General features: G+C 44.6%; 1 protein-coding gene across 3 annotated transcripts in view; it reads left to right on the top strand.

Annotated features, from left to right (window-relative positions):
• GRHL1 (grainyhead like transcription factor 1) overlaps window positions 1–11,545 on the top strand; it is a 40,340-nt gene extending 28,795 nt beyond the window's left edge. For all 3 annotated transcript variants that reach the window (XM_053974435.1, XM_053974433.1, XM_053974434.1), the window contains exons 10-16: window positions 274–361; window positions 2,566–2,705; window positions 3,581–3,618; window positions 3,718–3,806; window positions 5,566–5,651; window positions 7,217–7,281; window positions 8,420–11,545. In XM_053974435.1, coding sequence (XP_053830410.1) covers window positions 274–361; window positions 2,566–2,705; window positions 3,581–3,618; window positions 3,718–3,806; window positions 5,566–5,651; window positions 7,217–7,281; window positions 8,420–8,534 — 621 coding nt within the window. In that variant the 3' untranslated portion in view covers window positions 8,535–11,545. The remainder of the gene's footprint in view (window positions 1–273; window positions 362–2,565; window positions 2,706–3,580; window positions 3,619–3,717; window positions 3,807–5,565; window positions 5,652–7,216; window positions 7,282–8,419) is intronic.
• Window positions 11,546–14,954: the final 3,409 nt, after the last annotated feature.

Raw genomic sequence — 14,954 nt, forward strand, 5'->3', positions numbered from 1 at the left:
AAGAAAAGCAAGTGTTTGCGTCTTGGGTATGGTTGTTGGATTTCATTAGATGATAGGACTCAAAAGTAAGCAGATCTCAAAGCTGGCACACTCTGGCAAACCTGCAGCTTGGCTACAGTAGATCTGACCTCCACAAACATAGCTCTGGAAGAATTGGTGTTCCTGCCTCTGTAGCTGAAAAAAACATCAAAAAATTAAAAATACCTTCTCTTTCTCTCTCCCCCTCTTTTTCTTCACTCCCCCATTGCTTTCCCTTAATCTCTTGTCTGACAGGGAGCAGAGAGGAAGATCAGGGATGAAGAGCGAAAGCAAAGCAAAAGAAAAGGGAAGTGCACTGATCCCAGCTCTCAGTTGAATGCCTGTAAGTAGAACTTATTCCATCAGTATTTTAAATATTGGATTTAATTTTGGCTACAAATAGCTTGTGCAGTAGTACTCTCAAGTCAATTTTTATCCTCTGTGGACCAGTGCTTGTTTTAAGCAATTCCTTATGGAACAGTCATTGCATTTTGCAACACATTGGGTCATTTAGGGCTTCATTCTGTATAGTTTCTTTCTGTCCAAGACAGGGTCCTGCTGTATATTCAGTCAGGTATGGATTGTAGCAGTTGAAGTGGTGGGGTGGGGGTGGGATTTTTGGCCAGTGCTGGAGCCTCTCCCAATCCAGGTGGCAGTGAGAATGATCAGTTCCAAATATTTTCAGCTTGATCCTAAACTTAGGTTTTAACTTATATTAAAAACATGTTTGCAACTCCTCAACAAGGCCGTGGCAGCCTTGAGGCTGAGCCTCCAGCCTCTCAGCCCTATGCTCACTCTTCCAGAGCAAAGTGGTCCTTAGCAAGTAATTTCAAAGTTTCTGCATGTGTGAAGTAAATGGAGACCTCAGCACCATAGTATGTAAAGGATGAGGAGTTTTTTCCTGCTGATCATCTTCCTTTAGCTGCTGCAGATGACAGATCCTCTGTTTGGATGACTGGTTATTCACCAGCAGAGCTGCTTAGAGGAAGATGTATCTCCCTGTTCTTTGTGGGCACGGGGCAGGCGCGTGCTCTCGCTTGCTCTGCTGTTAACAGCCCGACTGGTTCAGCCAGCACGCACCTCTCAGCTTGCTGGGCAGGCTTTTCCTGACGCAGCAGGTACAGGCTGCTGGAGCAGCTTCAGAAGATAATGCTGAAGGGAGCCCATTTGCTCAAGGGAAGTTGTAGAAAGGGCTGGGTTTTTGGTTTCTTTCGAAGTACGTCACAAGAGGCAGGTTTAGCACGCTGTTGGCGTTTCACAGATGCAGCAGCCCCAACAGCTCCCAGAAGATTACTGCAGGGCAACCCTTTGCATCTCGGCTGGAACGGGAAGGCAGGTTCAGTACGCATTTCCCAGGATCTGATTTGACAAAATCTGCTTTCCAATGTTAATTTTCTAGGCTTGGGCGTAGCCTGATGTGATCCTTATTTTCCTGGAAAGTACGATCTTTGACTTTTAAGTTCTTATGTGGGAAGCTTTCGATTCCTTGAAGCCATAAGCTGTTATACTCACATCCAGGGTCATAAATGCCATGTGTACATGAACTCTTCAATAGCAGAAACAGTTGGTGGCTTTTGGGCAAAGTTATTTTTACAGAAATTGAGCAATCTTTAAAAAAAATCCATTTTGCAAGGAGAAAACAGTGTCTTTTCTACTGAGGACATGAGAAATGGTTTTGTTTGAAAAACATTTATTTTGTTTGCAATTGGTTTAACCTCAGATGGATATTTTCCACTTGGTAAAATAAAGTCTTCAACTGTGATAGTTTGACATGAATGTGTCTGAAATGCGGTTTAAGGCACCTTCTGCCTCACTTTCTCCTCAGAGGGTCTTTGTGGATGAAGTCTGTCCTCTTGGTGGGTTGTGTCACATCAGCTGGTACATTGTGAGAGCCAAAGGGCTCTGTGGGAGATGGATCCTGGTGATCCTGGGGGAACGATCCAGGGGCTGGCACCCTGAGGTGACCAGGATGAACAATGGGAGGAACTAAAATGTGCCACGTGGAAGTGTGGAATCAAAATGTAACTTTAGCTGTAACAACTTGCACAAACCAGTATTTGTACTACCTCTGTAGTATAGTGCTATTGTGGTGCTGTATCTTTAAGACTCTCCCAATTGGGAACACACAAGTTGTCCCTTTGTCGTCTTTGTATCCTCCCGGTAGGAACACCAGCAAGCTTTTGAGGGACTGGAGAGGGAGAAGGTGGGGCAGGGACTGATTTTTGCCCTCTGTTTGGATGTCTGACCTCGGTTCCCCTCTTGGGCTGAGTGCCGTGTTACTGTCCATCCTAATTAATATCTAAACAAAGTTGAGTTGCTCAGTTGGAGAGGTGGAGAAAGCTTTGACTACTCTGTGAAACAAGCCCTCAGGGCCCAGGCCCTCAGCTGAGAGGGAGACAACCAAAGTTCAAACTCCTTTACCACAGAAGCTTTTCACTTTGACCCTGACTGCAGAATACCCTCATTCAGCAGGGTATGTACCTTTCAAATGATGTAGGGCCCCATCAGGGCCTTCAGTACCCTCTATCCTGATCTTTGTCTCCGCAGTTTCTGATGTCAAAGTGCCCATGCTTCCCTCACACAAACGTACCGACATCACCGTCTTCAAGCCCTTCATGGACCTAGACACTCAGCCTGTCCTGTTCATCCCTGATGTTCACTTTGCAAACCTGCAGCGTGGGGCTCACGTGAGTAAAGCTCATGGGTGTGGGGATGAAGAGGCTCTGAGATGTATTTGCAAAAGGCCTGGGATGCTGTGTTGTGTGTAGGTACATAGGAAATGTCAGATTGCATCAGTGCTGTAATCAAATACAGGCTGAATCTCATATGGGCAAGAAATGTTTCTCCAAGATACATTGGCTGAAGTTAACTGGGGCTGTTTCACCATCAAATTATTTTCCTATCAAGTCCAGTTTCTGTGAACTTGAAAGGATTTGTCCATTGCATGAAATGCAGGGTGGTTTTCTCTCATAGCATCTCTTGGGATCCTGGTGCGCTGTTGTACAGCACAGACTCCTCCAGATGCCTGCTGCAGGGTGAAAATCTACCCTGTGGAACTGGCATGTGTGTCAGCTCTGTGATCGACTGCCAGAGCACCCTGCCTCAGTGTTCCTGGAAAGTTCCAGCTTACAAGAAACTGGAAGGGAAAAAACTAGCATGCAACCAGGTTTCAAAATCTTGAACTTTGCTGTGCTGAGAGTTCTGCTGTGCTCTAACATAATATAAACCTTAATTTTTAAGAGCATTGCCTGAACTCCTAGCAAAGGATAGAGAATAAACTTATATCCATAAGGCTGACATTCTTGCATGTTTTTCTACAAAGGCCATAGTGCTGAGTTTTGTCAGAAGATTCTACACCAGTTGAGGAAAAAAGCTGGTTAGCTGCTTTTTGTTCCTGTCTCTTATTTGAGATCTTTTATTACTTTCTATGAAAAAAGGTAAAGAAGATGTTTACTGGCTTTTGGAGCCAAGTGTCATTTGATTTAGCCTTGGAATATCATAAGAGAAAATTAACTCTAGTTCTGGATGAAATACTCACAAAATCTCCCCTTTATTTTTAAAGGTTCTTCCTGTTGCTTCAGAAGAACTAGAGGGTGAAAGGTAAGAGCTGCCCTTCAACCTCCTGACATCTTGCCCTCAGATAGAGGGATAAGTCCCTGTAATTGTACCAGTCCTAACTTTTTGCCCTGTCAATGGCAGCTCCAACCTGAAGAGAGGAACTTACATTGGTGAAGAGGACTTTATTGCTACTCCAAATAAGATGGCCAGAATAGAAGAGCCAAAAAGAGGTATTTTCTTCTTTCAGAGACTGAATTTTTGGAGTATTTATCCATCATGATAGAGAGATGCATCTGCGGTTAAAAAATTTTTAAATTCATATTGATGTTTACTTCAGACTGATTTTTCTGGCTTTGAGTAGTGACAGTTCATATATCAAGATATGATTCGGCTGTGCAAATATTTTATATTGTGAGAATTTCTGGGGATTTCTGTCAAATCAGACAATAATGGGTTCTAAACCTTTAAGGAAAAGGTCAAGACAAGGTGAGCAGATTACCAGTACCCCTAATGGACTGGGGCAGAGAATTCATCATGTAATCTGCTACAAAATACTCTGGAAATCTCCTCCAGGACTTCAAGCAATGAACACTAAGAACTGGTTCTGGATATAAAACTGATGCATCTTTCATGGTGCCAGGAAATGGGATGTTCACCTCTGAAATCCAAGCTAAGAGAATATTCTGCTGATTTTTAACTGAGTTTCAGTCTTTGCAATTTCATGTTGCTGTGGTGTTGTGGAAGGAGATGAGAGGTTCCTTTGGGGTGTTGGAGGTGTGGTGTACCTGATTGATAATAATTGTGTTTGGAAGGACTGCAACAAAGCTTGAAATATTAAACCTATGAAGAAGCAAATGCTAAGTCTAGCAAGCCTGACCATAACGGGTCTGCACTTCTGCAGTCTGGATAAACTAGTAAAGAAGGATGAATTTTATAGAAGGAAATCAAACTTTTTTTTTTTTTTCCTTGTTGCTGTATGCCATAAAACAAGCCCTATGAGATTCTCTCTCCTTTGGCTGACTCTCATCTGACCTGTGCTGTAACTGAGAGTGCGTCCTGTCTTCCTTTTTCAAAGCTACACTCTGTTTTTAAAACTGCCTTTAACAGGCAAATTGGGAAATGCGTCAAGGTGCTGTGCTGTCCTAAGTTCACTTTGTTCCATCAGAAATGCCAGTAATTGTTTCATGTTGCAGGTGTGTCAAAGCTGTGGCTGATGAACCCTTGCAAACAATTCAGGCTGCAATACCTAATCATTAGAAGACAGATTAAAGACAGCAAAGCTGTTGTCCAAGCTTTCTTGCTCTCCTGGTTTATTCCTCAGCCTTAATGCAGTTTTTAATGAGGCTGATGTTACATGCAATGAATCTGTGCTAGCTTGAGAATGCTGGGGATGCTCACCTAATTGGTGTTCTTGCTCTTTCATTCCCCTGCTAGCAGGAGACCAAGCCTGCATTGTATGTCAGCTCTGGTGGTAAGTGTATTACTGAAACACAGCAAGGGGCAGGAAGAAAAATGAGACAGCGTAGGAAGAGCACAGAACTGTACAAATAAATTATTTAAAAATTATGAGGTAGCCAGGATGGCTTCACCTGCTGTGATAGCATCTGTCAAAGCATTTGATTGTGGAAAGTCTTATGGCAAATGACTGTAAGATATAGAGGAACCCAAGAGTCTCAAAGATTTGTGTTTTGTGTTCCTCCTTTATTTGTTTAAAATATGACCTTTTTTCCTAATAATAGAGAAAATAAAGAAAATATAGAAGTATTTTGACAATAAAGATGCTTGAGCATACAGTGGTTCTATGTGCAAGAAGTTGTGAGCTAACCCAGCAGTGGGTGTTTGTGCTACAGTCTAAAGTGTATATTGAATGTATGTGTCTCTATTTCTTAAGATCCTCAGTGGATGTCCCTGTGTGCTTAGCCACTGCGGGATACAAATTTTTCCTGAGGAGCAATTGCACAGTTAATTCCTCTCCAAATTGCTTTCCAGTGTTGCTGTATGTCCGAAAAGAGTCAGAGGAAGTCTTTGATGCACTAATGTTGAAGACACCATCTCTGAAAGGCCTAATGGAAGCGGTAAGTAATGAGGTTGGTTTGTAGTCCTTGAGAAAAAGCCCTGGCTACCCAGTCACAGGAGTCAGACTTTCAGTCACAGCTTGTGTCCACATGTTTCTGCTCTTCTGGATAAGAAGAATAAGGAAGATTTCCTTTCAATAACATGGAAATGAATACAAATAATGCTTTAATTTATTGTTAAGGGAATTCAGGAAGCTTGTCTTTCAAGTAACTTACCCCACACCTGTGGGGCCTGGGTGTAAGAAGCCTTCCTGAAGATCCAGGTCTGTCAAACTTGATGATTGGATGTTCCTCTTGTCAGAGAGGGTACTTCTGTTAGGAGATGGAGTGATTTTCAGAATGTGTCCAGTGACTTGGGTTTGTTTCAACCTTTCAAAGCCACGTTTAGGGCCCACCACTGCCCTTTCAGAAGCTGGCAATGCAGAGCTCCAAGTCCCAGCTTCTGTGTGTTACTGAACACTTTTATATATCTGAGCACACATGTGTGAAATTGCTCTCTGCTGCTTGACTTCAAAAATAGCCTTCCACTATGCCTGCTGCTGCAGAGCAAGGGAAGTACAGAGCCTAAGTCCAAGGAATGGTGTAATGTTTGGCATGAGCTCTGAACTGACATTTGTCTGTCTCTTTCTGTGACTAATACTTCTGCTCAGAGAACAGGGGCTTTGGAGATGTACAGGCAGGTCTGGCCATTAACTTTTGGTTGCAGAGATAGCTCTGTAACCAGAATCTTTCTCTCTTCCTGGCTGTGAGGCTTTGATAGCTGGAGGGAGAGGTCTAATGGAGAAGAGGGATTGAAGGCTGTGAAGTCCTCCCTTACCCCATGGTCCTGAAGTGAACCTGCACCTCTGTTGTTTCATTCGATTTCTTAAAGCAAGGAACCAAGTGCTCACAGCTGTAGCTTGGGGGAAACTCCCTGTACATTTGCATGTCAAAGCAGTGTATTGGTTTGGTACTTACTGTCGGTGTGATAGAGCAGTTTACCAAAGTAAACCAGGCTTAGGTTACTGACCTCATGACTTTCTGGAGGTTGTGCAGTGAAGTGCCATGGTCAGTGGCTGTGGCTCCACACTGATGTCACCCTGCTGGGGAAGGAGAATGTTTCTGGTCATGTCATGCCCTTAGCAGCAGAGGTCCTCTCTCTGTTGCTATTTTCTTCTTTCAGTCACTGTCATGACTAGTTTTCACTTGATCCCTCTGACACTAAATTTAAAAATGGTTTTCAGTATGCTAAGAGAACAGAGAGCCAAGAGAGAATGCGAGTCAGGGCATGGGCTTTAAGTGGGTGGGCTTCTGAGTGTAGGGGCAGGAGGTTGCTCTATGAGAAGTAAGTATCCAGATTCAAACATGATTAAATATTTTGCACAGAAGTTAGCTAAATGCAGAGAAGGGGCTCTGATCTGTAGGTATACCTTACAGTTTGGGATTTAGTGTTGCCTTTATAGGGCAGAGCAGTTGTCCTCATTTGCAGGCTTTGTGTTGTGGTTGTTCCTTTTTGTAAAATAGAAAGTGAAAGACAATGACAGTAGTCTCCTTGCTTCACCAATCATTGCTTTCTTTTGTTCTAGATATCTGACAAGTATGATGTTCCTTTTGATAAAATAGGAAAAATCTTCAAAAAATGTAAAAAAGGGTGAGTATGTACCTGTGCAGTAACAGCCTAAGAATATGAACACCTTTTTCAAACCAGCAGATCTGCTGTAGAATTCCTCCATGCACTGCAGATATGTGAATGCCATTTGCTGTTACGTGTGTGTGCACACAAGTACACACATTTCAACATCATCCACAGAGCTGAAGACTATAGGAAGGGTCCTATAGAAATATGTAGTCTGGCTTCTTTGGGTAAATACAAGTCACTGAACCTCTCTGAGCTAATTGGTATTTGAACCAGAGTTGATCATGTCAGAGGAAGAAGAGTTCAGTTTGTTAAAAGACTCCCAATGATGAAGAATCTCCTTCAACCCATGTTAAATTGTTCCAGTGGTGATTGAGCTCACTATATCTGCATTTGGCTACAATTACTGAACCCTGATTGCATTTTTGTGGGCTAAATTGAAGAGAACTTAGTTGTGAAGTGTCTGTTTCTCCCAGAGGCCATACTTCATCATCTTTTTATTTTGTAGCATAAGTGAGTTTCTGAACATTGTCTGGTTTTGTTTTATATTTTAATTTCTCAGTAATTTTCTTGGATTGTCTATAAGTGGTTGTCAGTTTGGTGTCTCAGCCCCTTCTCCTTCTAGACAGAAAATTACATCCTTCCAGGGTTGTGCTTTCATAGCAGAATTACCCCACCAGAACAGCTGCAAAAAGTTTAAAATCTGTGCTATCTAAACCACTGCTAAGCAGAGCTTTGTGTGCATGTGTGCACACAAACACACAGGTATTGACCTTTCTGGCAAATGAAAGAAGTGGCCAAGTGTGGGTGGTTTCTTCCCTGCAAGCTCTGTAGGGTTTTGTGCTGATAGTCTGTAACTGCCAAGCAAACCTATTCAGACCCCCAGGTGCCTGCAGCTTCTGGGTTCTCCTGGTTCCAAGAGCTCTCTCCCTCCCTGGTCTAGGAGCCACATTTAATCCTTCCATTCAGACCCTGAGAAGTGTGGCTGCCAGCCATGATGGCTATGAACAGCCAGACCTGCTATGGGAAGCAATAAATCAGAGAGAGATGAGCAGGATCTTGTGTTACCCTTGGGTAGTCCAGGCTTTTTTAGGTTTGAGAGTGCCTTTGGCATTTAGAACTGTAAAATACCTGATCTGTTTTGTTTTTCCAGAATTCTGGTCAACATGGATGATAACATTGTGAAACACTATTCTAATGAAGATACCTTCCAGCTGCAGATTGAAGAGGTTGGAGGATCTTACAAGCTGACTTTGACTGAGATCTAAGGTCACAGATCACTGTAGATTTTAAACAAAGGTCTCAAGTGAACTTTTTCCCATTATTCAGTATGTTGAGCAAAACACTAATCACCTCCAGAAGAAAGCCAGATGTTTGACTTGTTCTGGGGAGCAGAGCAGTGGTTTTGCTTAATACATTTGTATTTGTGTTCTTGCTCATGATCTTATTTGCACTTGAAATGGGCAAGCAAAGATATTGGCAATTAAGTGGAGAGCATGTATATATTTTTACTAGTGTGTAAACCACTAGTAGGTATTTGAGGGGAAATCTCCTGGAAGGTGGCCTTTTAGACTGGTGATGTCTTATTTATCTATTCAGTAACCATGTTTGAGCCTGTTATCAGCTAATACCATTTTACTGGACTGTTTTCTGCTAGGGAGAGCTGCAGAACTACTAATGGATACTAGTAGGAGTTGCATGCAGGTTGGAGAAAAGTCTATAATGTTTACTTGTGACCAGGGCAGACTGTTGAAATCACTTGTGTCATTTGGGGGGAATGTAAAACTGCCTAGCTTATGAAGAACTCGCCTTAGTAAAACTGTGTGAACTCTCATCAGATGAAGCTATATTGTATATAAGTGCAATATCTTTTTGAAGGTTTGTAAATGTGTACATATAAGCAATATATAATATATATAAAAGATGGTGTTCTGTATATACCATGAATATATGCAATGAAGCCCATCTAAAAGGATGCCATATACAGAGAAAACATATTTAACATAGATATTTAAAAATGGACAAACCCTTATCATGCACCAAAGGTGAGCACACATTTGTACATTCATAGAAGGCACAAGAGACCTGCTTGTTAAACATGGGTCTTCCTACATAGAAGGAAGAAGATACCAGCTCTCTCCTAAATCCTCATGCACAGGCAGGTGATGCAAGTCCTGGTTTCTGTCATGAACTGCCACTAAACAGCTGGGTACTGCTGTTGTGGGAGTTGATTAGAGCCAAGTCTGAGAGCTGGTTCACAGGAGGAGCAGGGCCGATGCAGTTCTCTTGCAGACTCGTGTTTGGGGGTAGGAAGGAGGTCTCCTGGAGGGTGAGGTTTTTTCTGTACCAGTGTACTTAAGGCTCAGCTGGATGCTGCCCACACCAGCAGCTCAGGCTGGATGAACCCATGGGCTAGAGGAGCCAGCTTGCCAAGGCCTAGGATGTCGACAACAGGAAATGCACAGGCAAGGCTTTTGAGAGAGGAAGGTGCCAAAATGGCTCAGCAGGCCAAATGTTAGCAGGGAGTAAGGCCTCCAAGTAGGTTATGCTTTCTTGGTGTTTGTACATACCACGGACCTGCTGCTGAGCTGGAGAGACCCAATGGGCACAGCAGGCATCCTGAGCCCCAGCTGGGAGTGCCAGACACCTCCAAAGAGTACTGCCCTGTGCTATTTACGCTTCGTGTGCATGTGCTTATGAAGGAAAGGCACTCTTTGGTTAATAGCAAATGAAAGAGGAGCACTTAAAGGGCAGCACTAAGGCAAAAACCTCAGTTACATAGTGAGCAGATGAAAGTGAGTGCCAGCTCCAGTGTCATAGCTTTAGTTAGGGATCTGGGTAATGAAAGAGGTTTGTAATATTTTCAGACAGTATGAAGCTGCACATACCTCACTTAGGACATGAAGGTCAACCTGGAAAGACTGGAGAATTAGTCCAGAAAAGTAGCATATGATTTTACTTTAATTATTAATGTTTCTACTTAATGGTTAACAAACTGTAACCTGCTATTGTTTAGCTCTGTCATGGTGCTGTTTGGAAGAGGGAGGCAAATGCCACGTTGAGTTGATCAACAGGAGCATGACCTACAAGAAATAGGAGACCTGCCCCCTGTGGCTCTGCTTGGCACCGCCGAGGCCTCCACTGGAGCACGGACCACGTGGTCCTTTGGCCAAAGCTCATGGCTTCTGGGAGAAAGGCCTGCATGATCTGGCTGGTGAGGGGTCATGTTCAGATGGGATGATTGATGGAGCAGCCTCCTGACCCATGGACATGCCCTCTCTATGCATGGCAAGCACAGGGAGTAGTGGGTGTAAATCACAGAATTTTAGGCTGGGTGTTGAGGCAGTTTTCTCTAGCAAGAGCAGGTTGCCCATAGAGGCAGTGGTTTGACATCAAAGGTCTTCAGAGCCAGGCTGAGCAAAGGTATCTTTGGACTGTCACAGGTGTAATTGATTCTCCCTTGGTGGTGAGTCCAGGTGACCGTTTGAAGTCCCTCCTCACATTATTTTTTAATGATTTATATAAAATACAGTATTTTGGAATTTGTATTTGGATCAATCCTGAGCTGGTTCATTCCATTCCCCCCTCTATTCCCCCCTCCTTCCTTCTCTTTTGTTGATGGGCCCCAGCAGAGGGTTGGTGATGCTCTGGACACTGCATGCTCCCCTTGAGCAAACTGCACAGAGATGCATCTGTGACTGTGGGCATGTGGCCAGAACACACACATGGGCTCGAGGCCGAAGGGGAGAGGCTGATGTGCAGCACGATGCTGAAGAGACTTGGCCAACACCTGCCACCCTGTACAGGAATCCATCACTGGCAGAGCAGCCATGGGACTCGTACCCAGCCTACACCAGCCTCCTGCTTGGGCTTCCCTTTGGCAGTCACAGGAATCATTTTACTATGGCAAGGGAATTTTTTTAAAAACCTGATATATAGAATACATATATATATATATATTTACACATTTTTATTGAAAGTGGAAGTTTTATTACGGAAACTTGGTCTAGGGTCAGGGAAGTAGATTTAGAATCTCCATAGAGGTAAGATTGACATGAATGTTATTTCTTTTTACTGCTTAATGAAGTATGTGAACTAAATCTGATGATTGTTTTCCACTATAAGATATTCTGGGACACGGGTCTTATAACAGTAGCAGCAATGTCATGTATGTTTTATGAAACTGAGTTTTTTTTTTTGTTTGTTTGTTTTGCCTGCTGTTTTTTAATTGAAAATGTATTTTAAACCAAGCTATTAAATTTTATATGTTCATTTCTAATGATGAGTCTTCTGTATAACAAATGCGTCTGCTTTTATCCATTCCATTTTCCTCTGACATGGAATCTGTAAAACCCTGGTGATTGTTTCCTAGTTTCTCCTTGCAGAAGAAAATAATCCCAGTGCCAGTCTTGCTGTTGTTATTCCCACATAAGAAATGGCCAGCTCCATTCTCATTCCCTGCTTTATTCCAGCTGACCTCATTCAGTTCAGTGTGTGGAGAAGCTGCAGCATTTGCTTCCATAGGACCTTTTCCTTTGACATGAGAGCAGAACATCCATGGGTAAGGTCAGGTGTGTAGAGAGACTAGTGAAGCTGCAGGCATTGACTTGCCCAATCTGAAAACAAAATTCACGCTAACATCTCCAGGATAATCCTAGCGCCATGGTTTCTGGAGTGGTGTTCACCTCCTCTTTTTCACTCTTAGAAAATGTCTCAACAAGCTTTTGCTGTAGCTGGCTCCCAGCCCCTGCAGCAGTTGCTGTCCTGGAGCAGCTCCTGTGCCAGCATCTTCCCAATCACCGGGCTTGTGTCAACATGCTGGGCTGGGTGGGGAGAAGTGTGGGTGGCAGAAGATTTCTGGGCTAGGAAAAGGCCAGGAAAACTTCTTTCCTTATTTAATTGTAGTTCTTGTGCAGGGTCTGCTAACAGGGTTTGTCCCAGATGCAGGAAGATGCTGCAGAGTGTCATGACTGGAGGATGCACCAGTGCTGGGGGGTGCCCTGTCTCATCTCCATCTGAGTCTGTGCTTGCTGGAAGACTGGGCAGGGTTCTGCCCCCATACCACACAATTGGTGTGTGGCCATCTCACAGCAAACCTCAGCATGATACGGAATCTGCTGCAGCACTCTCTGAGAAACAGCTGCTCTCCCTCTTCCCTGACTGTGTGGTACCACTATTTTCCTCAGCCTTCACATGGTGTGTGTGTGTGTGTCTGTGCCAGCACTCCCTCCTCCTCCTGACACCCCTCAGCCCTTTTCTATTCAAGTGAGTTCAGAGGATGTGAAGGTGAATCCCCAAAGATGCAGCTCTGAGCTCCCAAGGTAGGGAGCCTTACATGGAACTCTGTGCTTCTTCCTAGGGCATGACTAGGGGCTCTAATAGTGAAAACATTTAGTTAGGCTTCTAAGATCTGACCTCTTTTTGTATGGGAAAGCTGAATTCTGCATTAGCCTCCAGCTTCTTCATGGAACTTTGTCAAACAAGGGTTTGCAAGAGCACGGAGCTTCGATACGCCTCTAGTTGGTTTGTATTTTAGATCACTGGAGCCATTATTGCAATTAAATTATTAAATATTAGACAATATTTAGATTGATCTAATATATGAGTTCTCAGAACTTGCTTAGCTGCTTTGTCCTTCGACTATCCTGCCACACCACTGGAAACCTTTGCATAGTTCACAATGCTGCAGAAGGACTATTTGGCTTTTTTCCCCTCTTGGCTAGTGTCAGTAGCTGCTGTGGCTGGGGTGGTTGCAGGATTTTTGGCACATCCCACAGGTTCTTATTCCCACAGGGCAGTGCTGCCCTGCCCCATCCATCTGTGTGCCCGTGCATGCAGCTCTGGACGGCTGGTGTGCCCTCTGGCTCAAGCAGGATTTATTTTGTCACGCCTCCAGCATAGCCACCCTGCAGGCTGCAGATGCATGTGCCAATAGCAGCTGGTGACCAGTGACCAGCACTGAATTTGTGTGTCCCTGCTGCAGAACCAGTCACCTCGTGTGGCATCCCGAGCCTAGAGCTGGCCTGCTGGCCACTCACCACCACTGCAGTTTGGGAAGCAGCAGGCAGAGGAAAGGTGCATGGCTGAGCCTGGCAGCAGCTCTGATCAGTGGGAGCACAGTGGAAAAGTGTTTGGATGTCTTGGGGATTTGATAGCTGGAGGAGAGACAGCCCTGGTTCAGGGTTTATAGCAGTGAGGGATGATGGAGCATGCTGTGCAGGTGGCTGCTGCCACCAGGCTGAAAAAGACGGTGGGAATTGGAGTGAAATTTGGAGAAGGTTAAGTGACATGGGGAAAAGCAAATGGAGTCCTGTGGTTCCTAAGCACCAGGGAAATCAAGTCCCTTGATTCCTCAGTGTCCAGCAGGAGAGGAGAGCTGGATGGAGCCCCAGACAGGCAGTGCTGGCCATGCCAACCTGTTGAGTCTGCTCTTCCAACTTCTGAGCTTGCTGGTTTGGGTTGAGTAGGGCACTGTCCTGCTGCCACTGCCCAGGAGTTTGGACTGGGCCAACCTGCCTGCTTCAGCCATTGAAACATGCCTGGACAGAGCCCAGTCCCTGGCCTGGAGAGACACAGCTGGAGCAGCTGCTGTCTGCAGGGACCACTGGGAGCAATGCTGAGCCCTGCTCAGGGGGTGTCAGGTGTCTGGGATAAGGGCACACGAGTGCAGGGATTGGCACTGGCTCTGCCAGGCAGTGGTGCCAGTTGGCATAGGGAGGGGTTGTTGCCAGTGCTTAGTTTGATGATTCTTCTAATCTTGTCATGATAAGGCTTGCTTGATTTTTTTTTTTTCCCTAAATAATTACATGAGCAATTAATAAGTAAATAAAGGAAAAGTGATCACACAGTGGTCAGCTTCACAGGCCATGTTCCCACAGCTCCTTCTCACTTGAAATGCTTTGAGGCTGTCAGCCAGTGCTGACCAAGTGTTTTTGGGGAGCAGCAGTGCTGGGTCCCCCATTATGTGGATATCCTAAAGGGCCCTAAACCAGCCCTTGCCCTCCCACTTGCCTCTGCTTTGTGTGCTTAAAAAAGAGCTCAGGCTGCAGGCAAAGAGGCTGGTTGAGACTTGCTGTCTACAAAGCCTCAGGTCAGGGTAATGCCTGAGACAGAAGGAGACAGTTATAAAATCAGTGATGGCAAGCTAAAAAAAAATCCATTGCTGCCTGAATCACCCCCTGCTGTGTTACATGGCCATTCCCAAATGAGCTGGCACCTCATGGCAGTCCTGTCCAGAGCTTTGCCTGTGAGTGACCCCCAGCCCAGCCTTGGGGCCAGCTGAGCTCTGCCTGTGGGGCTGCTGCCATGCCTTGGGCTACCCGGCCTCAGCAAGGGTGAGGGTTTTGATGAGAGAAGGGCCCAAATCCACCTCATCTCTGTAGAGGCACAGCTTGTCCCTGCTCCTCTGTACATGCTGCAGGGCAAGAGACCACAACACTGCCCTATTAATGACCAGCAGCACCCCCAAGACCCCGTTCTGACTTCCACTGTTTTTCTCAAAGGAAAATGTTGAGCTCTCCTACAGGACTGAAAAGAAAATTTGAAAGATACCTCAAGAGAAAGAAAAATTATGATTATTTTGACCCTAAATCACTTTCCTTCATGCTTTTTTTTTTTTTTTTTTTCCTTTAGGTCCATCTTTCAGTTCTTAAGCGCTGGGGGTTAATGATGCTCTTCAACACCATCAA

Source organism: Vidua macroura, chromosome 3 (assembly GCF_024509145.1).
Source record: "Vidua macroura isolate BioBank_ID:100142 chromosome 3, ASM2450914v1, whole genome shotgun sequence".
Lineage (NCBI taxonomy): Eukaryota > Metazoa > Chordata > Aves > Passeriformes > Viduidae > Vidua > Vidua macroura.